The 27861-nt window shown below is 37.5% G+C and overlaps 1 protein-coding gene across 1 annotated transcript in view; it reads left to right on the forward strand.

The window, feature by feature from the left end:
- The window catches only part of trpc5a (transient receptor potential cation channel, subfamily C, member 5a), an 83963-nt gene that overhangs the window by 39796 nt on the left and 16306 nt on the right, over positions 1 to 27861 (forward strand). Inside the window, exons 8-13 of the mRNA XM_087789667.1 lie at positions 1768 to 1974; positions 15853 to 15990; positions 16342 to 16540; positions 16754 to 16893; positions 21385 to 21585; positions 22632 to 22753. Of these exons, the coding sequence (XP_087645793.1) occupies positions 1768 to 1974; positions 15853 to 15990; positions 16342 to 16540; positions 16754 to 16893; positions 21385 to 21585; positions 22632 to 22753 (1007 nt within the window). The remainder of the gene's footprint in view (positions 1 to 1767; positions 1975 to 15852; positions 15991 to 16341; positions 16541 to 16753; positions 16894 to 21384; positions 21586 to 22631; positions 22754 to 27861) is intronic.

A 27861-nucleotide genomic window follows, 5' to 3' on the forward strand; every position in this document is an offset into this window, starting at 1 on the left:
ATTATTGAATAACCTCAAGTGTCTTTGAAGATATAAATGAAGCCATTTTGAAGTAAATCTGTTGTTGATGTGGTGCCAGCATTTGCGATGTCTGGCTTTTTCGTATAATGATCTTGGAGATATGGGACAAGCACTTCATCCAGAGTTCTTTTCAGGGTGTAAATCATTTTTAGTATCCTGGCAACTCTTCTGGAGTGATTCTTCATCGTAAACCTGAAGGGATACCCTCAGAATATTTGTGTTTCCTTGTTCACTGGGGTTTCTTTTCTCCGGTTATAGGAAAAATAAATATTCACATCCCCATTTATAGAACTATTTGGAATGCCGGGAATATACATAAATATATATACATATATCTTTTCAACTTTATTATTGTATTCATTTTGGGGATTATGTTATCTCATACCATCCACCTCCCAGTTCTAAGAAGATACTTTCCTCTAACACCCATCAACACCCATCTAAAAAAAAGACTCTCAACCCCCGTCTTTGCACTTTGCACTATTGGGTCTGCCTGGGTTTCAGTTTTCCCTTTTGGGGATTAAAACATTCAAATGCTTTTATCAAAATTCATGAAAACACTTTCCTACACGTCTAGAGGTCACTTGGAATGAGACGTGTGATTATTGATCACCAACAACAACAAACTAGGCTTGACATTGTGTACGGAAGAAAATATATATTTTGGAGTGCATTATTCACCTGGAATTCTCTTTTGACTTCGAGACTACTACAAGATTAGGAATGTTAGAAGAAGAGCTCATGAAGACAAAGTTTAGAGTGGCCAGCCTCAGATGTGGGGGAACATGTTGGGCTAGTAATACAGAGGAAGATCACCAGGCTCATGTACTAAGGGGGGAAATGAAGATGATATGTGTGGCCTGGATTGGCTGGAGAAGGCATACTTGCTGCTGTAAGCTCTGATGGAAAAAGCTGCAGGGCGATGAAGAATCACAGATGTTGAAAATATTTTGTTTGCTCATGGCAGCAAAAACTGAAGTTACTTGACCTGGAATTAAACTTGAAATATTTGCTTGAAATGGAGCATCTTAACCAGGGCGTTAGGTTGGTTGCATTACAGATTTAGTAGTTAGTTAGTTTTACGAACCAACCTTATAACTTGTTGTTACATTGAAAACTAACACATTTGCCAGATTGATGCTCTTTCTTCAGGGCAACCACAGGGAAATACTAAATTAAACTGAGCCATCTGTAATTTATAATTTGCATTCTACCTTATCTTTTACCGTTTTGTTTACACGTTGGTTGAAAATTTGCGTCATTGTGTGTCACTTTGAATGAAAGGAGATTTAATGTTTTGATTACTTTTAATCAATAGCCATCCAACATTGCATTAAGAGTGACGTTATTACCTGAGCATTACCTGAACTTGAAATGAAGGGCTGTATAATATCAGTCCATTGGCTAGTAATGGTCTACGACCTTCTTAAATATAGATAGAAAACCACCAAAGTTTATTCATCAGTTTCTTTTTCCATCATGATCTTTTCTTAAAAAGGTTAAGTGAAATATCTTAATTTTCTTTGGAGTTATTTTACTTAAAGACAAACAAACAATAAAAAACATAATCCCACAAGCTTTCACAAATATCAAACAATTTTCATCCACAAAGTTAATAAAGATTCAGGTAGTTTGTCATTTAGGCGTCAACACTTTGCTTTCTGTTTGTTATAGATATGTAAGATGAATGTGTGACCTCATGTCTCTGTGGAAGGGCATCCATCTAGCATCGTTCTTGTCACCCAGGTGGAGAACGAGTTCCGTCAGGAATATGAAGAGCTGTCCCAGCAGTGTAAGAGATTTGCCAAAGACCTTCTGGACCAAGCCAGGAGCTCTAGAGAGCTGGAGACCATCCTGAACCACAGAGACAATGACCAGAGTGAAGAGCTGGACCTCAGGCAGTGTCATGACCTAGCCAAGCTCAAACTTGCCATCAAATATCATCAAAAAGAGGTACGTTCCTTTTTGTTTTTTGTAACAGGAATTAAATCAACTTCTTGCTAAACATACTATATGTTCATGTTAATTTTTGCTCAAGAAATAATGACTAAATGCTAATAATAGTTATAATATAACAAATGTGAGATACCATGTTGAGACAAGGACGACTGTGTTCTGCTATTTACTCTAAATTGAAAGTTGAATGTATTGATATCATCCAGTGAGTGTGGACTGAATAGTGTTAAACTATTAGAAACTATTATTAATGTACAACCAAAACCCACATTTTGTTTCATCTCAGACGCAATATGTTTAGAATCGACTTCAACTAAACGTGTTATAAAACACTTGAGAGTGAGAAAGTTAGCAGACTGGACTGGGTAGTGAGTGATAGAATTACATGAGATAATGAACCGGTGGAAGTGAGAAGAGATAAATAGATTAAATGGGGTATAGAGAAGGAATGAAAGGAACAGTTCGAACAACCGCACAAGCAAGTACGAGGATCAGATGGGTTTTGGACTTTAGACAGTCGGATAAACCCCTGAAGGCATATCTGTCTCTCACCGTCTTTTCCAGAACGTTTGCAGCTGCTAAATTAAACAGAACAGGACAGAAGGAGTGAAAAATGGAGAAGAAAGGAAAGAGCAGGGAGTGCAATAACTGCAGGATTGTCTTTAATTCATAAACGCATGCGTTCATTATATGGCTCTCATCAGGAGGATGTTCATTTACCCAATGAAATTAAAGGGGAAGTGTACATTTATAAAACTTTGCTCTGAGGTTAAAGTGGATGTGGCAGCTTGTTACCTGATTAGTGTAGGGAAACATTGAGGTTAATGGAATAGAGGAGGAGATGAAGGATGACAACAGCTTACTTGCCCTTGTGTAGCAGTGACAGAAACGATGATTCAGTACATTATACCCCTTAATATCCTCATCCAGTGGGTTGGAGAGATGACTGTGGTAATTTGCATATATATTGAGATTACAGTCAATGCCTTTTGGGTTTTTTCCATGTGGTCATCACCATAGTTACACTCGTTTTGTAATGCAACTAAACTGGTCTACAGTGTTTTGTTTAGATTGTCTAGGACTTAGTAAATATATAAAGGTCTTCCTGGGTTGCTCAGTTTCATCTTGTTGATACATTTATTAAGAGATTGTTGTCAAAATCGAATCTTATATAACGCTAATGTTCTTGAACTTATGTGTTTACTATTGTTATCTCTGGAAATATCTTAGTCTTGAATCTGACTGTCTTTGTCTTGACACTCTCTGGTCTTTGTAGTGTCTTTGTAGCAACAAAATATCTACTGGGTGTTTGGTCCTGTTATGTGTGGTTCTTGCAATTGTACAAAGATTTTACTTTGTGACTATATTTGGTTTAATATCAGAGAACCTTATTTTGTGACACCCTCCTTTACCCATGTGTAATGTCAGGGTAAGGGTGACCCTAAGGCCTGCAACTAACAACCGAAACTTGACCCTTAGATCACAAGGGCTAACAAAAAACACTGCATTTTTAATGTATCACAAAATTAACGTTTAACATATTGGTATTTTGAGTTTGTATTAAAAAATCTTAACGCAGAGTACAAGTTTAAATGCTATATTCATAATGATTTTTCATCTTTTTTAACAGTTAAAGAGGAGAACCAGGCAAGCACTCTTTACCTTAAATTGCAATCTAGAACTCTCTGACCCTGAAAACGAGATATCCAATTTTGTGTTTTCTCAGTAGTAGTAGGTGGAAAATTAGGCTATAGCAAAAAATCCAAAAAAACATGTCTCTAATTTTTATTTACAGACCTACGACTGTCTACTGTGATCAGTAGGACACTTAATAACACCACAAGTACAATGGTATAAAGTTAGGAATCTACGCAGCAGTCAGATCAAGATATACCTGTAGATCTCCCATGCAAGATTCCACTTTAGTTCTTCCTGGTTAGAAACAGATTGCAACACTGTGCTAAAAATACACACCAGATCAGGATTCCACGTTATATCAGAAGTGGCTCAGAAAAGTGTGGACACCCTTGAGCTATGAAGAATATATGGTACCTATGCTATGCTGATTACACTGGAGCCAAGAATTAATTAATCGCCTGGATTAGCTGTTTTGTGATGAGAGAATGGAATAACCACAGGTTGTTGAGCACATGATATTTCAACTGACGTACCTATATTTCTATTACATAGTAAGCATTCTTTATGATAAAACACTTAGTTCTGTATTGGATGATTTGTCATGACAAAAAAAAAGATGATTAGGATATTCACAATGTACATTGTTACGATAAAACATAAAGCATTTAATAAGAAAAAAACATCTATAATAATAGTCTATGGCTTATGTTTTGGAGCACAAGTAAGGAAAACAATTCTCCCATGAATCTGTATTTTCATGATGTGAAAGTCTGCATTGCCTCTGAAAAAAGTAGGTCCAATTATAATCAATGAGTCATCGCTTTGTCCAGTGGGTTCTATTTTTGCAGCAGGCACCAGAAAATACAACAGCATAAGAAAATATGATTTGTGATAACCTTCCACCACCAGTCCTATTAAGAGCTGACAATTTCCCCCATGATTGTAGTCGCTGTTTGCACCTCAGACTCTAATTAGGAACGTCACATTTCAATATCATTCTCCGAATATTTCTACCACCACATTGTTCTTCTCTGCTCGGTGCGGTGGCTTGCCGTCTACGCCGCCATGCTGGGAGCTATAATTGGCAGCAGCTCTGAGGGAACATCATACAAGAGTATAAAGTCCTTGTTTGAAAAAATATATATATATCCTGTGGTTTTCAAGAAACGGTCAAAAGAGGAAGAACAAAATAAAGCACCTTCTCAGTCTTAAAAAAGAGAGGAGGAGCAAAGGAGTGGAGATGAAATGAAGGGAAGGGGAACGAGGAAACTGCGGGGAGAAGAGTGTTTAATAAGACACTGAGGGTGGAGGGCACTGGTGTGGTGAAGAGGAGCGACAGGGAAAATATGTATCAGTCATTTCCAGGGTGCCGGAGAGAAGAGAAGTATCCCTCTCTGCTTCAGCATATTGGAAGTATGGATACATTTCTGCCAAAGAAATGCAATATTAGGGGCTAAGACATTTTTTTCTCCACCCTTTAAATACATTTCAATGATACACTTCATCATGATGTACCGCACAGTTCTACTCCTACTGTCATGACTATTTTTAAGATGTAGCACCCTCCTAGTGTGTATTGACCACTTTAGTTTGTACCTCAAGATTCCAACTAGAGAGGAAGCAGCCATATGGAGGGAACTCTTCCACCGAGGCTTCTTGACAAGACCAGATGTTGACCAACATATGTCTCATTAGCTTCTTTAGAGGAGGTTCTGAATGTGGTAACAGACCTGTTGGTAAATAGTTTCTTCAAACAGTTGTCTCAGGACTCAATAAATCATAAATAATCCCCATTACCTGTCCTGAAAGTATTGTAATGCAGAACTGCCCATTTTCCAAAAAATAGTGAAATGAGCCAAACACAAATGTAGGTGAGAGTAACCAGCAGAAAACAGCATATTTAATAAATAACAAGGTCAAGAAATACAAAACCACAACTACAAACAGTCCAACACCTCTTAATGTCCAACAGTCCAAAAACAGAAACGCCCTACGGACCAGGGAACATAACAGGAAACAAAAGAAAACAACAGGGAACCTGGAAAACGGAAAATAAAACGTGGCAAAACTAAAGCCTTGGCACTGAGGTGAAGAGGCAAAACACAAGAAATCCAACAGGGATAATCCACAGAAGGGAACAAGATCGAAATTACAAACCAGCACAAAACAATCTTGGATCTGGCACAAAGGTGAGGACACAGGTGGTTGAAATAGATTCCAATTGCTCAATGGGTCCAGCTGTGTGCTATTAGTAACAGGGGGAAATAGTAAAAGAGAGGAACAGGAAGTGAGAGAACAAAATAAAACCGGAACAAACGTAAAAAGATAAAACATTATATATTATTTCTCTTATATTCTATATTGAACTGTTATGATATTGTGTGGGATAGTCATTTATTGTAACTTGGAAATCTATTAACCTAAATGTTATTATATATTTTTTGATAGTAGTCCAAGATAGTAATGCGCAGCAAAAATAATCTATTACTAATAAATAAACTTCCATTTGACTGTGGTGACAAATGTGCTCAATTGTGGTTTAGGATCCCTTGATGACCATGCAGTTATTTTCACTGGTGGTCTAGTAGTTAAGACCTGCCTTCAGCCACTGATGCAATTATTGGATTCCGAGTCTGGTTGGCTAGTTAATCCTTGTGTTATCTCAAGGTCAAAGTGACCCAAAGGCACGAAAACAAATCTGTTTCTGGTATCACTTGTGTTGTCTCAGGGTCAAGGTGACCCAAAGGCACGAAAACAAATGTGTTTCTGATATCACTTGTGTTGTCTCAGGGTCAAGGTGAACGACCGCCCTAGCTTCCATAAATACATATGCAGTGGTGGAGGTTGTTTACCTTGACCCAGAGTCAACACAAGGGTTGAGTTAAGAATGACCGCATTATCTTATATTCACACACCTGTGTTGTTAAATATGACTAGAATTAGATTAATTTCTTCAGACCTCGAAGCATCACCATCAAGGATAATCTATTATGTCAGAACATGACATGTCTATCGTTTAATCTTGTCTTTTCGTCCCACTTAGTTCCAAGGTCATTTTGAACCAGAGTTTTTAATAAGTAGCCATATTGAAATCATGAAGGGTCTAAAGATGGTTACACATTCTGAGGGAAATATATTCCCGCTTGCTCCCAGGGAAGACATAAATATATGTGTTTCTGCACGCATACACATGGAGACACGTCACTTATTTCAAGATTCAACATTCCAAACACTCCTTTAGCCCCAACTCTTCATCCTCCCTCTTCATCAACCACTCGACTCCCCCCTCCCTCTTTTTCCTGATGCATATCTCCCTCCTCTGCAGGAATACCATTCATTTCACTCATCACTTTATCCTATTCCTGTTTATTTTATTTTGAAATTTAAAACAATGTGTGCTTAATTCGTATGGAACAATGTTGGTCACAGCAAGGCTGTTTTGAGGAACAGGTTTAGACAGAGGCAGATGTACATCTGTGTTAGAAGGAGGTGTGAAGGAAGCTTACTAATGTAACCAATAACTGCTCCAAACATATTGTGTATGTCTCAGTTTCGTCATTTTGTAAGTCAAGCTTCATCAGTCAGAGAAAACATTTGGAGGACTTAAATGAGACATTTAGGTTAAATAGTCTGTAGTAAAATGCTTCACATTTTAGACTCAACATCAGAAGTCAGTAAGGCCTTATTAAGATTTTGTTTTTTGCATTTGTGGGTATTAACCTTCTAAACAAATCTTCAAAAGTTGAGAAAGATTCAGAAAAGCAATTAGGCCTTGGTGACAGTTTCATTTATTAAGGAGGTGTTTATTCATTAGAAAGTCCAACTTAAACAGAAGTTCAACAAGAACAGATGTTTGAAACCATTTTTCAATAACTTATTTATTTTGTATTCATTATTGATGGTTCATTATTTCTTTCATTGAATAAATTAAGTAAACCAAAGTTGCTTAGAAAAGAATGATCCAATATTTTTGAGCTATGATTAATGTTAGTGTTGGTAGTTAACAATAAATTAAAAGTTATTTACAGATTAGTACAGATACAAATTAGATTTTTTTTTTTTTTTTTAGTAAATAATGGGACATGGAAAAGAATATTGCATTCGGGTGTTGGTTCATGTTTATAAAGTTTTGTCTCTCTTTGCTCCATCAAGGAACATTTGCTAATAAACCAAACTGAAAACATGTGGATATAAAACACAGTTATATCAATTCAATTCAATTCAACTCAATTCTATTTAAAGTGTCATATCATAACAAAGTTATCTCAAGACACTATAGTGGAGAAAGAAAAACAGATCCGAGCAACTCGACAATGGGTGAATCACAGCGTTGTGGTGGCAAGGAAAAACCTTTTAGAAGGCAGAAACCTCGAGAAGAACCAGACTCAGTGTGGACAGCCTCCTGCTGCGACCATCTAGGAGGGTGGAATTAAACAACTACTAATGTAGATGTGGGGCCAAAATGTGTTCCTGTCAAAAGCCTGTCGAGATGAGCCTGAAATGTAGGACCATAACTAAATTGAAAATCACATTATGGATGAAATTGAGCTGCTTTAAGGTGATTTCTTACTTTTTTACCTTTCTTAATCCATGTCTTTGGATGGTCTATCCCAGCTGATTAGGGGTAAAGGAGAGTCAAAAAAACATACCTGGAGAAAACATATTTAAGCTCAATGAAAACTTACAAACTCCAAACATCGAGCCCTCCTTAAATATATATAAAATACATTCGGGCACTATGACTAAACTTCTTCAAGGTTTCCTGGAACACGGTGCAGTAGTAGCTCATTATTGGTCGATGATTTGTCCACAGAACAAAAACACGGTTCTTGGATAAACTGTCAGCCAGTTTGAACAATATCATCCACTTGATACACTTTCATCTCTAAATGGTCCATTCGTACAGCTGTGACTTAAAAGATTTACAATTGATTTTTTATTTTGGTTTTACAGAAGTGATGAAGGTGGAACAGAGAGTGAAGGGGGATGCAGGAGAAGAGAGCTGGAACAAATTATAGTTGAATAATAAACTGAGAATCAATTTCTCCTGCTGTGTTTCTTGGCATTGATGAGTTCTGCTAGCGTGTGTTAATCCATCCAACTGTGCTGACGTGGCAGGAAAAGTTGGAACCAAACCGAGTTTACTCACTTTTGCCTCTGCCGACAGCCAGACTGACAAGACGCACCGAAAGACGATAAAAATGATGTTTAATTAGTCGAAAATGTTGAGCAACATGGGAACAAATGCAACAAATAAATGATGACAATGAAAATAATTAAATAGTTTCACATTTATTCAAGTATTTTTTAATTAATGTGGGATTATTGAGGTGTCATAACAGTGTCAGACACAATGTCAGTAAACAAAACGAATCCATAACAAACCGGTTTAATATTTTTCAATCTCAAGAGAAGGTTTGTTTGTATCTTGAGATCAATTGAGATGTTGTTTGATGTCACCCCACTTTTATCATTATAACTCTTCATTTGTTTACTTTTCCGCTCTTTTGTTTATCTAAATGTTTGCTGTCAAATCCATCTCCCCTGTCGACCTCCACATAAACAACATGATACCAAAACTCTTGCAGTTCCTCATTTAACCTGCATTTAACCCACAGTGAATACGATGAAATATTCACGTGTGTGTTGGTTGTGCGTTTAAATGATTTAAATGTCTTTTCCTGGCCGTGCGTCTGTGATACTTGCATCCTCCCTAAATTAAACATTAACAGTTGTCTGAATAATAAATGCAGTGTCTGTGTGTGTAGTGTGTTTTCGCTAACACATCATCTCAGAGTTGTGTGTGTGTGTGTGTTTGTGTGAACCTCTAGTGTGCCAGTAATTGCGCAGCAGCAACTGAATAATAGATTGTGAGAGTTCCTTCATGATTTATTTACTTCAAAGCCAATTGTTTCTTTAATTAATCGATCAACACATGTCTTTAAAACAACTTAAACACGCTCATGCACAATTACACAAAAAGGAAATTGTGTATTACCACAAATGGCTAATGCTCAAAACATATTTAAAAAAAACATGCTGTTGGAATACATTGGACTCTTAGCTCCAAGATGTTGCTTAACAGACAGAAAATAACTTGAACTAAAAATGAACGACTGAAGGGAAAAACAGCTCCACACTTTACATAAAAATGACAAGGAGTGCACAGCTCATAACATTAGCATAGCGGTTGGTCTAGATGAACTAGATTCAATCAGTCTCTGGAGTGAAATTGAATTAACCCGCCTTGTATGACGAAGCCTTGGTTAGCATATTTAGTTTAGCAGTCAGCGTTGGCAATTCCTTGAAGTGGAGGGAAGCTATATTATAATATATATATATATATATATATATATATATATATATATATATATATATATATATATATATATATATATATATATATATACTGTATATATATATATATACAGTATATATATATAATTCAATTGATTTTGATGTATGGTTTGGGACCCGGTCCCCAACCTTTTTTGTATCGCAGACCGGTTAAATGTCTAGATTAAAATCAGTTTCCTTTTTCTAAAAGAAACACTTTTCAGGCAGTAATGTTAAATAGAACTCTTTTTTTTGCAGCTCAGTAACAAATGTCTCACAGACTGGACTGGGGGTTGGGAACCACAGTGCTACACAACATTTTGATATTTTTATGCTAACATTGAAGCCTCATGTCCACTCCAGTGCAACAGCACCTGTGAGGGAGAGCTTTGGCCTTTGCAGTGTTAAGGAAAATTAATTTTTGGTGACATTTTACACAATATATTATATAATACATATTTTTAGTTCATCTGATGTTCTCCATGGAAATTGTTTTTTTTATATTTCTAATGAAAAACTATACATCATTTGTCATACAAATATACAGTAATAATGATAATTCCCAGCTCCTTTCGTTAGTTAGTAGTGGAAGTTAGTAGCACCATTAATGCAGCCAAACTGAATCTCTTCTTTCCTTCTGAGTTGTTTTTCATGTATTTTAATACGCTGGCAACATCTTGGGGATTGTTTTCAGAGTAATCTGTTCCTTTTTAGAGTTATAGACAAAAATCTTTGTTCTTTTTAATGTAGCAACTAGAGCTCAGGTGTCATTGTCTTCATTTCCGTCCAAAAATAAACTATTACTGTTAAAAACATTGTTTTCAGCGGATGCTGCGAGGCAACAGTGTGAATCTTGTGTACTGACACTTGAAATGTGTTTGAATGAGGAAAGACTTCAGGCAGAAGCTGAGAGACTGATAACTTTTTCTGCAAAACAAACTTAAAAAAAGAACAATTCCTCATGGTGAGGCTTTAATAAAAGATCAACATTACAGACGAGCACCACGGAGGTATTTGGATGTTTTTAAAGTGTCTTGGACGAAGATGAAGACGATGCCAACCGAGCACCAGTTGCCACATTAAAATAAATCTACATATTTGCTTATAACTCTTAAAAAAAAAGAATGATTATAATAATAATAAATAATCCCAACCCCTAGTCTAAATGAGGGTGAGCATTAGAAATTGTATATTAAATCAACATAAACATGAATTAGTAATCTTAGTAATACTAAGTCAGATCTCAGTGCACTAGGTACAGTTTCAGTTAGTACTTTCTATTTGCTTCAATTGGTCGCCCTCAGACATTTATTAGTCTGACAACTACATCTGTTCCAGCAGAGGAATGAATAACACACACTTCATCCATCGACTCAAATGAGACGAGCTTCACTGGAAAACCGAGCTTCTATGAGCTGTGGTTTGATTAGCTGCTCTTAATTGAGTGCAATAGATACTTTGGTGTGCGCGTTGTTTGGAGTTGTGCGTCGCTTAAAGACAACTAGATGCAATAATTTGCTGTGTGGGTGTCGTTTCCAGAGCTTGAGTCAATTCCTCCACCTTGATTTCAATTTCCAGTCAGGCTATTGTGGATGTCAGTGTAGGTCATGTCCACCAGTAGTTTTAATAAAAGGAAGAAGACATTTTCTGATACACTGCCTGCAAAAGAGCACTATGGCAAATAAATCCACGACTCTGTTCTCGTCAGTCCAGGACATTTTCATTAGTACTGATGTACATCCTACAAAATTGAACTGTTGCCGCTCAATGTAGTCTTTATTGAAGCCTTATCAACCCTTTGAAGTTACATTGAACGAAAGCCTTTTCTTTTTAAACTGAACAATGTTTTCAGCAACATGTATCATGAAAACATCAATACAATTGTGGTTTATGCATTAAATCAATTGAGAGAATCACTACTCCTGTGTGTGTCTTATGTGTCTTGGCCTTTTAAAGTAAATACTTTAACTGTATATTGTTTTTGATTGTTGAAGCGCTTTGTGGCCCTGGTCTAGACAGGGGCTTTAGAAAAAACCTACTCTTACTTAACTACTTTCTATGTGTTATAAAAACAGTGTTTAATATTATTATTAATTATAAACTTTGTAATTGAAGCTAAATAAACAGTAACTGTTGGTTAAAACACAATTAAATCACTTTTTTGTTCTATTTTTCTTTATTAAAGCGATAGTTTAGAACTTGACTAATTTTCTACTCACCCTCATGTCCACTAAAGGTTGGGATTATATTCAGAGTAATCTGTTCCTTTTTAGAGTTATAGGCAAAAATGTATGCTCCTTTTAATGTAGTGACTAGCACTCAGGTGTCGTCCTCTTCATCTTCTTCCAAAAAGACACTATTGTCACTGTTAAAAACATTGTTTTCAGTGGATGCTGTGAGGGCATCAGTGTGAATCTTGTGTACTGACACTTGAAATGTGTTTGAATGAGGAAAGACTTCAGGCAGAAGCTGAGAGACTGATAACTTTCGCTGCAAACAAACTTAAAAAAAGAAAAATTCCTCATGGTAAGGCTTTAATAAAAGATCAACATTACGGACGAGCACCACGGAGGTATTTGGATGATTTTGAAGTGTCTTGGACGAAGATGAAGACGATGTCATTAAAATAAATGTACATCTTTGCCTATGACTCTTAAAAGAAAGGAATAATAATAATAATAATAATAATAATAATAATAATAATACTAAATAATCCCAACCCTTAGTCGACATGAGGGTGAGCATCAGAAAATGTATATTAGATCAACATAAACATGAAGCAGTAATCAACAAGAGTAACAGTAAAAGTACAGTTTCAGTTAGTTGTTAGTCGTCTGTAACGTCCAGCATCAAGCCTCAACAATTCCTCTTGTCGAGGCTTCAACACACGATGGACCTTTCATAGAGGTTCATTAAAATGAACATACATTTTTGTCTATAACTCTAAAAAGGAACAGAGTACTCTGAACCTTGTCGTTACCTGGTCATTGGTCAAAGACTCATGTTTCATGTCATCTTTAGTATTTTAATGAATTGCATTAAAAGTAGACATAGATTTACTGTCAAATGCAAAATTGAGTTTCCCCTTTAATATTCTTAATATATAAATGTACTTATTTCCTTTTCTAAAAAAACATTTTCACCAAAGCTTTGAGTTCTATGAACATGTTTGTAGATGAGTCGTCCAGAGTTATGGGAAGAGGAAGAGGGAAGTGAAGAGGAGAGTTTGGACAGGGTAGAAACATGACTTGGACAAAGAACTTTTGCGATGTAAATATAGATATAGGTAGAAGGACCAATAAAGTCCAAGGATGCAGTGAAGGGAAAGTGTTCTCATAGAAATGGGGCTTCCAATTATTTCAAGTTCACAAAAAATCCTGAAATTGTTTGGAACAAGTTGGAGTTACAAATGATACAAAAACAACTATGTTTAGGATATTTTTAAATACACTCAAAGGGTACTTTGGTGGATGGACATTTTTAATTGGTTGCGAGATGAATCTCAAGTTGATTCAAAATTTGGTTGGTGCTAAATACCATGTCTTGACCATCAATGTTTGCTGAGAACGGGAGCATCTTTTCTTTCCCATTTACTGCGTCAGGGTTCAAAGCGATGACGAGGCCGAGGCTCGCTCTAATCAGGTCTGAAAACGGCGTGAGAGAAAAGAGCAGACTGTCGTAGTTTAGCTGAGCCAAGAGATCAACTCCCTCATTAGCATTCGGCTGCCATAGCAACAGGAAACCAAACTGGAGCCAAGTGAGAGGTGCTGCTGGAAGACAGGATAGCAGAGGAAATGAAAAGGAAAATAAATCATAAAAATGATGTTATTGAAGGCTTAAAAAGATCATCAAGACATTATATAAGGAAGAGGCAAAGAGAAGGATAAGACATGATGAGCATATATGCAGAAGATAAGGAGAAGAGGGTGCAGCCACCTTGGTTTGACTTCTAACAGGTTATCTACAACCCCCCCCTCTTCCACCCTTTCCATTATTTCATCGTATAATTAAATCTCTGGATATCCAATATCCTCCCTGGGAAACACACTGTCAAGGATGTACACGCTCTCAGACAACACAGGATAAGCCGTGCTGTGACACAATATGACATGACAAAAACACGTATTCAAGTGACATCCATCTTCGCTCTCTTATCAGCGCAGCAGGTAAAGTGTTGAAGGGTGAGAGGGGAAGAACTCTATATGACAAACACCAGCAGCAGTTCAAGAGGGGCTTCTCTGCAGCACTAGACACTAGACGATTAAGCGGCTGATGAAACTGGAAATGCATCATGCAAGAGGCTGCAACCATTTTTCCTGTTGGATGTTGGGGAAGAAAAAGTTCCTGCCCGTGGTTTGGGGATCAAGCGTTTTTATTTATGGATGGACTGACCTGTGGGATGTGATTATAGGGGTTTTATGTGCGCAAATATGGCTACAATACTTTCTTCATCGCGGATGCCTCCATTTTGAGTCATATGTCAAAGGTATTTTCTTCAATTGCATATATTTCGGAATCATTCCTGTCGTTTATCTGTGTTGGAGTCGATCCATCCAGGAAGGACTGATTCAAAGTGAGTGGATCAATTATTGATGAAAGGCTTCTTGGCCGGTCAGAGTGTGTGGAGCTGGAAATTACCCTCAAATGTTCCGCTGTCAACCCACAGCAGAGCCACATGTCAGGTGACGTTGGTACCTGTCAAACATGCTGTTCTTTTCACTCCCTCTTGGACTTTAAACACACACGTGTGTTTCCTGCCTTTGGTATCATGATGGAGTACTTGATTAAGAAAGAAAGAAGGGAAACAGGCGTGTTTGTTTTTGCCCATAGCCCATAGGGAAGTTTAAAGTGTTCATTCAATTTAATATATATAAGGTGTAGTTTAGGTTATTACAATAATTGTGATGTATTAATAAAAAACATTTTTTTCAGTAATATGGTGCTTGAAAAAAATGTGACGCAAAAAATGAATGAGAGAGCGAAAGATTGGTCGGGGTGATAAGGTCAACACCCAATAGCCTCCCAAGGTCAGCCCCAGCACGAGCTGAGAATAGGAGAGAGTGTGAGAAGGAAGCGTGCAGAGTTTGAAAGGTTAAGGAGGAGCAGAAGATGTCATCGGTCCAATTCAGAGAGGAAGATGGGGAAGATTGTGTTCCCAGAGTTATTGGACATAGCTGGCAACATGAGATATGTTATACTTAAAATTTGACTCAAAACAAGTCAGATGTGTTATTTTATGTTTCATAATTATTACAAAAAATATATTTAAGAGCAGATGTAGTTAATTTTAAGTTGGTGGGACATTTTGACGTGTTTCCAGGAGAAGAAGAAAACAATATCAGATGAAAACCACAGAAAAGTGTAATCTCCACTTCTCTGTCGAAGGTGATTAAACGATTGTTTTGGATAAAGAGGGGAGACAGGGAAAAAGGACACCAAGGCCACGAGAGAAGGACAATCATGGAAATGTAGCAAGAGATTAAACGTGTTATTCCTCAGAAGGCTGCTGACGGAGACAAAAAGAATGGATTAGAAATGGAAACAGAGAGAAGTGGAGCAGAAACACAATGGGATGAAAATCGGGGGAGAGAAACAAGGGTTGTGCTGGTGCTGGGTGTTTCAGAGGGCGGCTGAAGGGCCGATGAGGACATGTGAGAACATTTGATTCATAACACAATGAAAATGCTGTGCTTCCGCTTGTCTATAATGTGAAGCAATTATCTTGGGGTTCATGGTAGAGTAGAGTAGATAAAGTGAAGTATAAGTTGGAAAAAAAAAAATCTGCATTGAATCTTTATTAATTCTTAAAACAAAACTATTGGCTTTGATAAAATGTATCAGATAAAATCTGGTGAAACTCAACTACATGTCATTGATTTTGAATTCCTCTTTTTTCGGCAGTTTGTAGCACAACCAAACTGTCAGCAGCTTTTGGCCACATTGTGGTACGATGGCTTCCCTGGCTGGAGACGACGGCACTGGGCGGTCAAACTGGTCACCTGCTTCATCATCGGTCTCCTCTTTCCTGTTTTTTCACTGGTGAGTAAGGATGGGAAACAAAGGGAAAGCACAGTAAACGGAAGAGAAGACCAGGCCCGGCTGCAGTTATCAAAAAAAGAAACATTTCAAGAGGAAGAGAGAGAATTGGTTGCCAGGGAACATAAGACACGACATGACAAAGCCAGACAAAGACCGGATCTTGTTCATGTTCCAAAAAGAGCGTGGTTTACAAAGGAATTGTTAGTCAGATTAGTCTTGTGTTCAGTAGAAATGCTTCGAATCCATTTGAATTAAAGATACATTTTCCACATTATCTGCGACGATGTTTTACTGTCGACAAAACTGTGTTCAAGCCTTCTTCTTCTTCTTCTTCTTCTTCTTCTTCTGCAGATCTACCTGTTGGCTCCTAAAAGTGCTCTGGGACGTTTCATTAAGAAGCCCTTCATCAAGTTCATCTGTCACACGGCCTCCTACCTGACCTTCCTCTTCCTCCTGCTGTTGGCCTCGCAGCATATAGCTCGAACAAACCTACATATGCAAGGACCACCGCCCACCATTGTGGAGTGGATGATTCTCCCGTGGGTGTTGGGTATGTCAAAAATAGGTCCCTTGAATCTCTCATGCTTAATGTTTTAATGAATCAGCTGAAAGTAGAATAAACCAGTATCACCTGAAGTCCATGATTGTGTCCAAACTAACAATTAAACAAAGGACAACAACTGATTCCACCACACTAATGTCCACATGTTACCCAGAGATGCTCAGTTTATCATCTGTGTTAAAGTTTAGAAATGTGTTTCAGGCTTTATCTGGGCTGAGATTAAGGAGATGTGGGATGGCGGCTTCACGGAGTACATCCATGACTGGTGGAACCTGATGGATTTTGCCATGAACTCGCTCTACCTGGCCACCATATCGCTGAAGATAGTGGCCTACGTCAAGGTGAAATAAGCAACTCTTAAAAATGTGTTTTTCAGGAACTCAGAGAATAAAAAATGGTTGAGTATGTTCAAGTGTTAGAGAGCCGTGGATTTGCGCTCATATAACCGTCGTACATAGCGTCTGGTACCTCAGCAGTGGAGGATCCCTAGTACATGGGTCAAAACATACAAAGGTTAATTATTACACTAACTTATCAATGCTGTTACAAAATGGAAATGACTTTAGAAAGCTTAAATTTGGTGCTGGGAGGAAAAGAGACCTTTAGAAAGCAGTTTTGCAAGGCAAGGTCTTAGTGAGGTGGAAAATTATTATTAGTGTATTTTTTTTTATTATAAGGGTAGTAAGGGAGTGTTTGACTCTAATTACATGCAACGACAGTCAGTGAGGTTAAAAGAACAGGCAGGCTGCTCAGTCATACCACACAGGCTTAAAAACACTCAATTGGCTGGAAAAACTGGCAGAAAAACTCAATAACAAAAGAACAGAAGTGAAAGTTTGCAATTGTAAATATGTTAAATACTCCAACTCGCTGATCAAATCCATCATAGTAGAGATTTTACCCCTGTATGAACTTGATTTATTGTAATTTTCTCCACTCTAACTATCATTGATCTCAATAACTCACACTCATGTTCAATAACTGCCAGATATCAAAGCTTAACCTTTAGGGATAAAACTCCAAAATGTTGTCATGTTTCAGACATAAAATCAAATTAAACCTTTATGTAATTGAAGTGCATTCATAGAAGGGGCTTAGCAAAAATAGATCAAAACTTCAGTGACAAATTGCGATAACTTCTACACAACATTGATTTGCAAACAACTGTAATCTAGCGACCTTCCTCGGAGAGCTGATTTCTCTGGCTTAATATAAAAGACTCCACATCAAACAGGACCTTTGACTTTCAAACTGATAACAGGAATTACAGCCGAGTCTCTCTGGGGCCAGAATAATCCAACAGTTTGACTTTGATGCCACAAATAATTAATCTTGTCTCTCTCTTTGTGTAGCTGCACAGGCTAGAGATTTATCAATTTATTAAGAGCAAAATGTTGCACCCGTACACACTCTCACCAAGACACACAGACCAGACGGCGAGACCATCTGCAGCAGCTGTGAATCACTCATGGTGCTGTGTCGCCCACCTACACACACACGCACATATATGTGTATAAGTTTGCACACACATATAGCTAAAGACACGACATGAGGTGAACAAAATGTTCTCACAGAGATTCAAACGCATTGGTGCTGTCTGGTCCAAATCCATACTGACATGAATTTCAATCAATATTTAGAGAGAGAGTGAGCTCGCTGGCCAAACAGTCAAGTCACTTGTGGTTATTTCAAAAGGGCTTTGAGGTGATTTACTCAAGAGTATATTTTAATATACATTTGGAGAAAAGCCTTATAATTGAAGAATGTCACATTATAATCAGGTTTAGGTTTATGATCCATGAAGGCTAAACAGATATGGGGAGAGAAATGCAAGACCTTTAAAATCTATATAGAAATAGATTTATAAAGGCCACTCGACTCAGCTTTGTTACCCTCTCAAGGGTGCTAAAGATATCTTATTGGGCTCAGAATGACTGCCTTGTACTGCTCTCTGTATCTTGACAAAGCCTAATTTTTCATTTTGGGCTGTATTTGTCTTTAAAGGCAGCAAACGACAGTGTGCTAACCACTCCCTTCTTATTAGTTCAACAACATTGTTGGGTCTCATTTATTTGTCTTATCCAAAGGAATGTTTTATGCTAAATCAAGGCTCAAATATTAACCGTTTTGGACCTTTTATTTTTAGCCCAACTAATTAGGGCAACTAATGTAAAAACACAACTTTCCTGACTCACTTACAAGTTTCCAATTTTGAAGTCTTTATCTCCAAGATGCAGTAAGCTCCTCATCACGACGATTTATACAGTTCTTCCTCGTCTGAAATCTCTGCAAACAAGAGGTTAAGAAAGCGGAGTCCATTATGACATAAGATAGCTTCACTCCTCCAGCCAGCAAGTAATCACACCCTGCTTTTGATTATACAACGAGTCCTTGGAGATGAGGAGTTCCAGGATTGATTAGTGGGTGTGGCTATGATAAACAAGACATTTTCTAATGTAATTTTTTCAATGAAAAGAGAGTTTTGTACAAACAGACACATACTGATGATACAATAGAGTCCCACATCTATTTAAGAGACACTTAAATCAACACATTATTTGCCTTTAACAGCATTACCTCTCTGTTGATGAAAAATGACAAAAGCACCCTTTAAAGGGACAATGAAATCAAGGGACAATATAATATTTCAAATTAAATCAAATACATACCTGGCATGGAAGATACCATGATTAAAGAAAAATACATGGCATTTGCATTTTTCATATTTAATATTTTTTCGTGCTATTTTATCTTGTGAAAAACCCAGAAAAATGAAACGGACTTAAGCTAGTGGAGTATATAAATCTTTTGAGTATACACATTTGTTTTTACGCAAAAACTTTAATTTAAATTATTGTTCATATATAGTACCTCTTCTGCTTGAAGGTTCTCTTATCTTGTTAAGAAACAATACAATCCAATAGCTATTCTCTATTTTGTTTGAAAATATATTTTAAGTTCAACTTGTATTTGGTTGTAAGGACGTGTGCTTTGACATTTTCCCTCTTTTGAGTGGAAAACTTGCGTAAACCATTAACTACTACAGTAAAGTGGTCATCATCAAAATCAACACTTTCCATTATCACAAATTTAGAGCTGCTTCTTTAAAAAACATGGATGGTGATGAGTGCCATCTTACTCCTGACACCACTTGTCAAAGAAAAGACAATACATTAGTTTGAACCTTAGATCCCATCTGTTTGACTTTGTGTCTTTTCCAGATTTACCAAAAAAACAAACAAATTCCCTCACTGCACTGTTGCTACTCACTACGTCCTCCATGGTTCAAGATTATCAACCTCCCTGCAATGACTTTCCCTCGACTCGCTTCTTTCACACACAGTACCTCACAACAGAATAGAAAGGATAATGTCCGATGGAGCTTCCAAAACAGTATACAAAATCACACAATAAACAAGGCAGAAATGTTTTACCTTCCACATGTCTAGAGTCACGTTGACACCAAAAATAAACAAATGCGGAGGATTACTATCTTAAGTAAGTTTATACATGTTTGGCTGTCGTTCTTTTGTCTTCGTTTACACGTCCACAGCCACACATCTCTCCTCAGCAGTGACAAGTCATGTCCTAAGTCCTCTTCGCTGGAATCTGGAGTGGCAGCTTAATCTCGAAGAAAGCCTTCCTTGTCATGTCGCCTCAATGCTTGTAGTCTCCAAGGCTGGCTTAAAGACAAACCCTCTGCAAAGCAGCTGTGGCATCTCAGTGTTTAACTTTTTTTTTGGTCCCTGCTCTCTTAATTATTTAGAACTTTTAACAATTGTATTTCGATGAAGATGGTGTGGAGAGCACACAGAGTTGTGTGGTGAGGTGCAAGGAGGGTCCATGAATTAATAAGCGAGCCAATGTTTCTGTTTCCGGCTGCGGTGGCTTATGGGGCCAGAGTTAACAAGACAAGAAGTCCTGTGGAAGTCTAATGGCTGAATTTGAAATGAGGAAGAAGCCAAGCATGAGGGGATTGAGACATGGGGAGGAGCGGGAGGACAGCCTAAAAAAAAGGCAAAAGTTAGGAAAAACAAATGTCAGTTTAATCAATACAGGCCTTAAAAGAAAAATTAAATCATCCTGAACATAAGATAAGACAAGGAACATTTTGTTATTCGAACAAAGAGGTGGCCATAATTTTCCCTGTGATCACACTTTTTAAAATATAATGGGGAAAATAAAATAAGAGGACAGTCTAAAATAAGCTGAAGTCTTAATTTGATTGTATGTAATTCATCATTGTAAATTAATTAAAAAATGTAAAATACGTCAAATGCAAAAAGAAAACATTGATGAATTGTACAAAATAAATCTATATATAATATATTGTATATTTAATTTAAAAGTGCAATATAAAAACACTACCAAAAATATTAAACCATCATGCATAAACACATAAAAACTATAACAAATAAAAAAGGTGGGGGAAAAAAGGTTAAAGAAAGGTCTTTGTCAAGTTATGTGTAAAGTTCTACTAATAATACATTTTTTAGAAGAGAAGAGAAGAGGTGTCGGCCTGTCTCACACACACACACACGGACACACACGGCTACGAACATTTTAGAGTCCAATGCATGTCAGTATGTTTTTGGACTGTGGAGAAAATCCAGAGTTTCTAGAGGCACGGGGATAGAAACTAGAAAATCTCAAAAAGGACATAGGTTAGTATAACTGGACGCAAACCTACAACCTTCTAACCTCATTTCTGTTGTTGTTAAAGTTTGTCTGCACTGGAAAAAAACATTAAAATGTCTCATCAAAAGTAAACAATTTGAAGGAAATATTGCCAAATTGACGCTGAAATGTTTCCCTTGCTTCTCTTCCTACAGTATAATTCTTCTCGTCCTCGGGAAGAGTGGGAGATGTGGCACCCGACACTGATCGCAGAGGCTCTGTTCGCCATCGCCAACATCTTCAGTTCACTAAGACTCATCTCCCTCTTCACCGCCAACTCACACCTCGGGCCCCTGCAGATCTCGCTGGGAAGAATGCTGCTGGACATCCTCAAGTTCCTCTTCATTTACTGCCTGGTATGAACAATGTGCACAAAATTCCTGAGGGGAATAATAGCCGTGGCCGAGGAGTGCTTTTATGATACAGTCAGTTAATGAGGAATTTTACTATTCTTAATGGACCGTGATGATGGTTAAATGAAACTATTTAGGGATATAATACGAAATCATCTATTTTATTCAAACATGTTCAGATGTGTCAAAGTATATCTGGTTAATCTTAGATTATTTTAGGATTTTAACTATGTTTTCCCTCATGAAAATTCTCTGCACATATTTTGCGTCAAGGTTAAATAGGCAATAAAAAAGCTCAGTTTATTAATAAATATTTAAGATGTAGTAACCTTTCTCTTTTTGAAAGGGCTTTTTAAGTATAATCGGGGTCGAATGAAAATCTGTCGGTACTGATTAACGACAGGTCACAGATTTATTTCTTGTCACTTCACTTTCTCTCCACACACTAAATCTTTGATGACGATGAGAGCGAACAAACCCTCATCTCTTTCTACCCTTGATCGGCTGGAGAAGGACATTATAGGCTTGTTTCATTTCATTCAGAACTCACTAATTCCTTCTCCGGGGATCTGCCAGCCGACAACACTATCCACATGTGAATTAGTTCACTCCCTGAAGTCCTAGAATCAATCCCAGTGAGCCAGGAGCCGGAATCCACATCTCCTCACTCTGCAGTTCTTTTATGTAACCAAGCAAGTGAAGCTTCAGTGCTGTTGAGGGCGACTCTTTTTTGATGCCTGCCCTGAAGAAAGAAGCTTTATCGCAATTCTCTCTGTAAATGTGAATGTTTCAAAAGCTTTGGCTCAGAAGACGGCTCAAGTTCAGTGACGAATAATTGTCTGATCAGGTGAACTGAAACTGAACAGTTAACTTCTTGGACATTTGAATGTGAAAGAAAGTCTTAATAATCTTAAAATAAAGGTTTTTGATAGTTTTCCTGTTCTGCTGCTACAGTTAGCAACCTCCAATGTTTTGTATCAACACAATAATAAAGAGGGTATGAACATCGAGACCCCTCCATAACTATTTAATATACTTGTTCTTTACAGGTTTTGCTGGCGTTTGCGAATGGATTAAACCAGCTTTATTTCTACTATGAAACCACAGCGGCGGAAGAACCTAGCAACTGCAAAGGCATTCGCTGTGAGAAGCAGAACAATGCTTTCTCCACGTAAGTACTAATCTTCTTTATGATCAATGTTCTGAAGTCTCACCATCGTAGCAGAAAAAGTACCATGAACAGCTGACAAAGAGTAGTTTCTGCACTTTTTTGTTTAGTTCATGACATTTGGGAAACTCATTCACAATCCATTATAATGCATTATATTATTAATAGATGACTGATTGATGGTTTATAATCATATAAGTCAACTTATTGAGAGCTCTTCATGACCATGTTGTGAACTTATTGGTTTATAAAGTTCTCCCCCGTCTGAAATCTCGACAATTGAGAGGTTACGAAAGCGGAGTTCATTATGACGTAATAATGGCTTCACTCCTCCTCCAGTCATCAGTAATCACAACCGACTTTGCTTATACAACGAGTCCCTTGAAGGTGGAGACTTCCGTGACTGATGATACGCGGTGACAAAGCTCAATGAATGACCAATGATAGCAGAGTGGGTGTGGTTATGGTAAACATGATTTAATCTCGAGAATAGTAGTGTATTCAGTGGGTGGGCCCACATTTTCATGTAAATATTTCAATGGAAATATATTTTTGTACAGACAGACACATACTGATCATACAATAGAGTCCAACATCTATTTAAGACACACTTAAATCAACACATGACTTGCTCCTTAAAAAAAATATGACCTGCAAAAATATCTTCCAAATATCCTTTTTACTATAACCCACATGCCGCTTTTTTCATAGAGAAGGTTCCTCCATACAGATTGAACCGACAAGAAATAATAAAACCTTTTTTATTTTTTTACAATATTTATATATTTATGTTTTTATATTTATTTTTGGAATTTAACGTTTTCCTGTCATATTTTTACAATCTAATCTTAAAAAAATACAGGGATACAAAAGGGTGGTTAAATTGTCAAATGTATTTGAAATAAATGTAAAATATAAAATTGACTTCTAACTTACATTCTTGAGACTTTGTCTTTGGGTTTGAACCATATTATTCGCTATCTATGGTGTCACCTAATGAAACAATGTCTTTTCAATAGACATTAGCCATTGGGGTTAGGGGGAGGTATTGGAAATAAATGATGGCTCTTATAGGTAAGATCTTCTGTATTTCAAAACAAAGTAAAAATAATCGTTTTAATCATGAAATGATTTGAATCTAAAAAATACTTTATGAATAGTTTAGCTGGCACTAGTTTTGCTGAGTTAACATATATTATTTTCATCCGTTATCAATTCCAGAAGGGAGAAGGGAATACAAGGAACGAAGTGAGTGTATGCGGTTAGAGCTGGTGCTTTCTTTGTAGTCGGCCAGTGGCTAATGATTTCCTCTGATGCCTATACGTCCTGCTGCAGGCCACTCCTGTCCTCTGTAGTGCAGTTCACTTCCCGAACTGTACTGCAGTCGCTCAGCGTGGTTTCCAATGTGCTTTGACATTTGACTTGAGGCTTGCCCTGAAGTCGTAGCGCTCTCATATGGATTCTCTACCCGAAGACAAGAGCTCATACGATCAATGTTCATGTTGAGATGATCCAAGAGATCCAGAGGAAACTACACTGATCCTCCTGGGAGGATGAGGGGGCGACTGCTAATCCAGACTATCGTGACAATCCTGGGGAGTAATTCACTAACAGCAGAAGATATAAAAACAAACTCTCCAGATGTACTGTCATGTCCTTTAGTAAACCTAAAGATTCTTTCCTCGGAACCATTGATAGAAGGATCAGATTTGAACACTCCACTATAGTATTTGGTCAACACTAGAACTAGATTTGCTGTAGTTGTCACTTTCCACTGCTCAGTATCGTGACGGTCAGCCGTCACATTCTAGAAGTTTCATGCAATCTTGTTTCTCTCGGATCCTTCACAGGGGTCACTCAGGCGTGTGGCTATAAAAAAGGTGGAACTCCCTGAGTCATGTCTTCCATTCAAGGGCAGAAGAAATTCTTACAGTGACTGACATATTTTTGTGACAAAATAAAACTTCTTGCTTTATTCAAGTCACTGGTGTTGGACCAGGATCTCCATGAGCCAATATTATCACAACATGTCAATGTCACTTTTACAATAACAGTATCTTTTACTCCTTTAATAGCATACCTACAATATAAGCTCACAATGGTGTTGATAACCGCCTCTCATGGCTCATGCAACAAGTTAAAATGCTGAAGACCAGGGGTTTAATTAAGGGTTTAAAAACATGATATGACTTAATAGTCCTTTTATCATGATAACCATCTGAATGGAATGGAAATGATTTGTGCTCTCCAACGACCTCAATCAAAACACATAGTCAGTAAAGTGCAGCTTCCATAAAGAATATTAACGCGATTGTAAAGCTTATTAGGAAGCCATGGTTTGTCGCGTGCTAGCTCTGCCACACACACACACACACACACACACACGCACACACACGCACGCACGCACACGTTAAGTCTCAGCGAGATCTAAGTCAAGTCACCGTGTAGAGATTGACAAGATAATACTTTTATTGTGAGATTTTGTTAAAGTAGTCTAAGAAATATTAGTGGGTGCACATCCTTTAAAATTCCTTTGACAAATAAATTACAAGTAACCCTTAAAGAACACTAAATTAACACACAATCTAGTTCAGACCCAGTTGTTACGTTGAAGAAGGACAAACAAAAAGATAATTAAAAATAATCTAGCCTCAAAGAATGAAATGAAAATATCAAATTCAGAATCCTTCTTCCTATTTAGTATATACATTTTGTTCGTCTTTGCTAAACTGCTAAAATATGTTTGGCCCCTTGTGTGATTTAGTTTGAAACCCCTGATGAAAATGGATAAAAATAGAAAATATCATGTTTTTTTGTGTCAAGAGACACTCAAAGCAAAAATGTATAAGATTACAAAATTGAAATAACTTGTTATCAATCGTCTTATCCTCACATAACAGCTGAACGGATGCCTAGTATCAGTTTATCATGAGTCAGTCAGACCACCTCCACAATTCACACGTTTCAGAGAGAATTTATTTTCTGTAGCCGAGCCTTGTTTAAAATTATGTGCGTATGTTTAATCCAAAGAATTACAAAGCAAGGCAACTGGACTGAGTCGAGTTTGGATGAGTTATTAGGAACTGAAGAAGCCTCCTGGACTAGAAGTGAAACTTCCCAAAACTTTACTATATTTAAATGTACTGAATTAAGGAGAAACGGTTTTACACAATTCCAAAATACTAGTGCAAATCACCTATTTTCGTTCAATCAATATCTATCTGGTGTGTATGGATGTGTCAAGTTGCAGTTATTCTCTCCCTATTGACTCAGTAACGCAGGCCAGGTCCCTACAGTGCCAATAAAAAAGAGCAAATACAGTACACCATACCTTGGCTGCCAGTGTCATTCGTCATCCGACTCCAAATGTCGCTGGTGGAGCCGGCTGGAGCGAATTCAGCCTCATGAAGACGCTAAATGAGCATGCTGATCGCCAAGAAGGCTGATGGTATGAAGCATTATGCAAACAGAGCCATAACAAACCCCACGGCAAGACAGCCTGCATCAGCATTCACCAGTTTACAGTCTGAGGGATTATTCCTCTCCGCATGTGTGTGTGTGTGTCCAAGTTTTCATTTACTGTTTGCCCCTCAGTTGCTTCCTCTTCCTCACATCTTTACCATCACTTATCACCATTAAAGTGTTTCAGTTTTATTCCTTCATTAGAGTGGAGCCGGCTACACATTATCTTACTGTTTGAAGAGTTTAACGCATAAACAAAAGAGTGCAAGAAATTGTTTGTTGTTGTGGCTGGTTACAATTTTAAATGTTTATAAAATGTGGACATTTGATCAATGGTTTGTGGATTTAAAAGTTGTTTTTTAATTATGCTACACGGAATAAAACCTTATTTTTGTTCACCAAAAATGTCAAACTTCACTCATTTTCTACTCACGTCGACTAAGGACTGGGATTATATGGTATATGAATGTTTTAAGGGTGTCTTTTTGGACAAAGTTGAAGACAATGACCACTGAGCGTCATTAGAAAGACGGATGGAGAAAGACTGGCTTGTTGGAAAAATCTGAAAAATATTTGAACATATATAAAATTGATTATTGGAAACATTTGTAAGCAAAAATCATTTTTGTGGCTAGATGCTCCGTATAACCTGGGTTCTCTGGGTGTCTGTTATCTTCATGCGGGTCTCAAAATAAGTAGCACAGAGAACATACAAACTCAACACAAAAGGAGGCCACAAAACCCAGAGTTTTCATAGTCTGGCCTGGAACGTTGTACCCTGATGCTGTGAAGCTGCGGGTGTGAGCCTGCAGGCTGCTCTACACGGGAGACAACATTTTATAAAGCTTGGTTTGTGATGGAATAGAATCCGTGAGATATTAGAAAACAATCAAGCTGCTGTTGTGCATTTTCACAAGAGCTCTCACTGTAAATGTTTCATCGTCTGAAGCACGATAAAAAAGGCAGCCAAGTGTAAACATCCCATCATTGTACACAGCTGCTGAACAGCAACTCCGACATGAACAGGTGTTTGGAAGTGGAGGGAGCAGAAGGAACAGGAAGTGAACGCCATTAAGAAGAGGGATTAGGCAAGGCTGGATGGAGAAGTGGTCAGGGAAGGATGAGTAAGGAGCTCAGGAGGGAAAGGGTGGAAGAGAGACCTGCTATGTCAAGAGGCGATGTCAGTGTGAAGGAAAAAAAGAAGTTACAAACAAACTGAAGATGATAAAAGTGCCACACACATTAGTTTAACTGCTGTTGGTCTTTTGAAAGAGTTTATTTTACCTAAATGACCGTCAAGTTGGACGTGTTCTTCCAGATGTGCCAGTAGATTAGCATTTCACAGTAAAATATGCCTATTCTATCCCATTCTTTGTAACCATGTGTTATTTCTGACTGATTGTCATATGAGATAATCAAATCCTTGTTCATTTCAAAGGTGAAAATGACACTGTCTCAAAAGCAAACCTTGGTAACACTTATTATACTGAATTTGATGTAAAGTTGGTAAAATAGTTAAGAAGAAAGCTCTTCCTAAATCAGAAATATGCCACAGTTGCTATTGTTCTAAAGGCAGTGAGGGTTTCTGTGATGGAGACGGTCGGAATATACAAGGTGATAACACTTGGACAAACTCTATATAGCTAGGT

Source organism: Callionymus lyra, chromosome 4 (assembly GCF_982586985.1).
Source record: "Callionymus lyra chromosome 4, fCalLyr1.hap1.1, whole genome shotgun sequence".
NCBI lineage: Eukaryota > Metazoa > Chordata > Actinopteri > Syngnathiformes > Callionymidae > Callionymus > Callionymus lyra.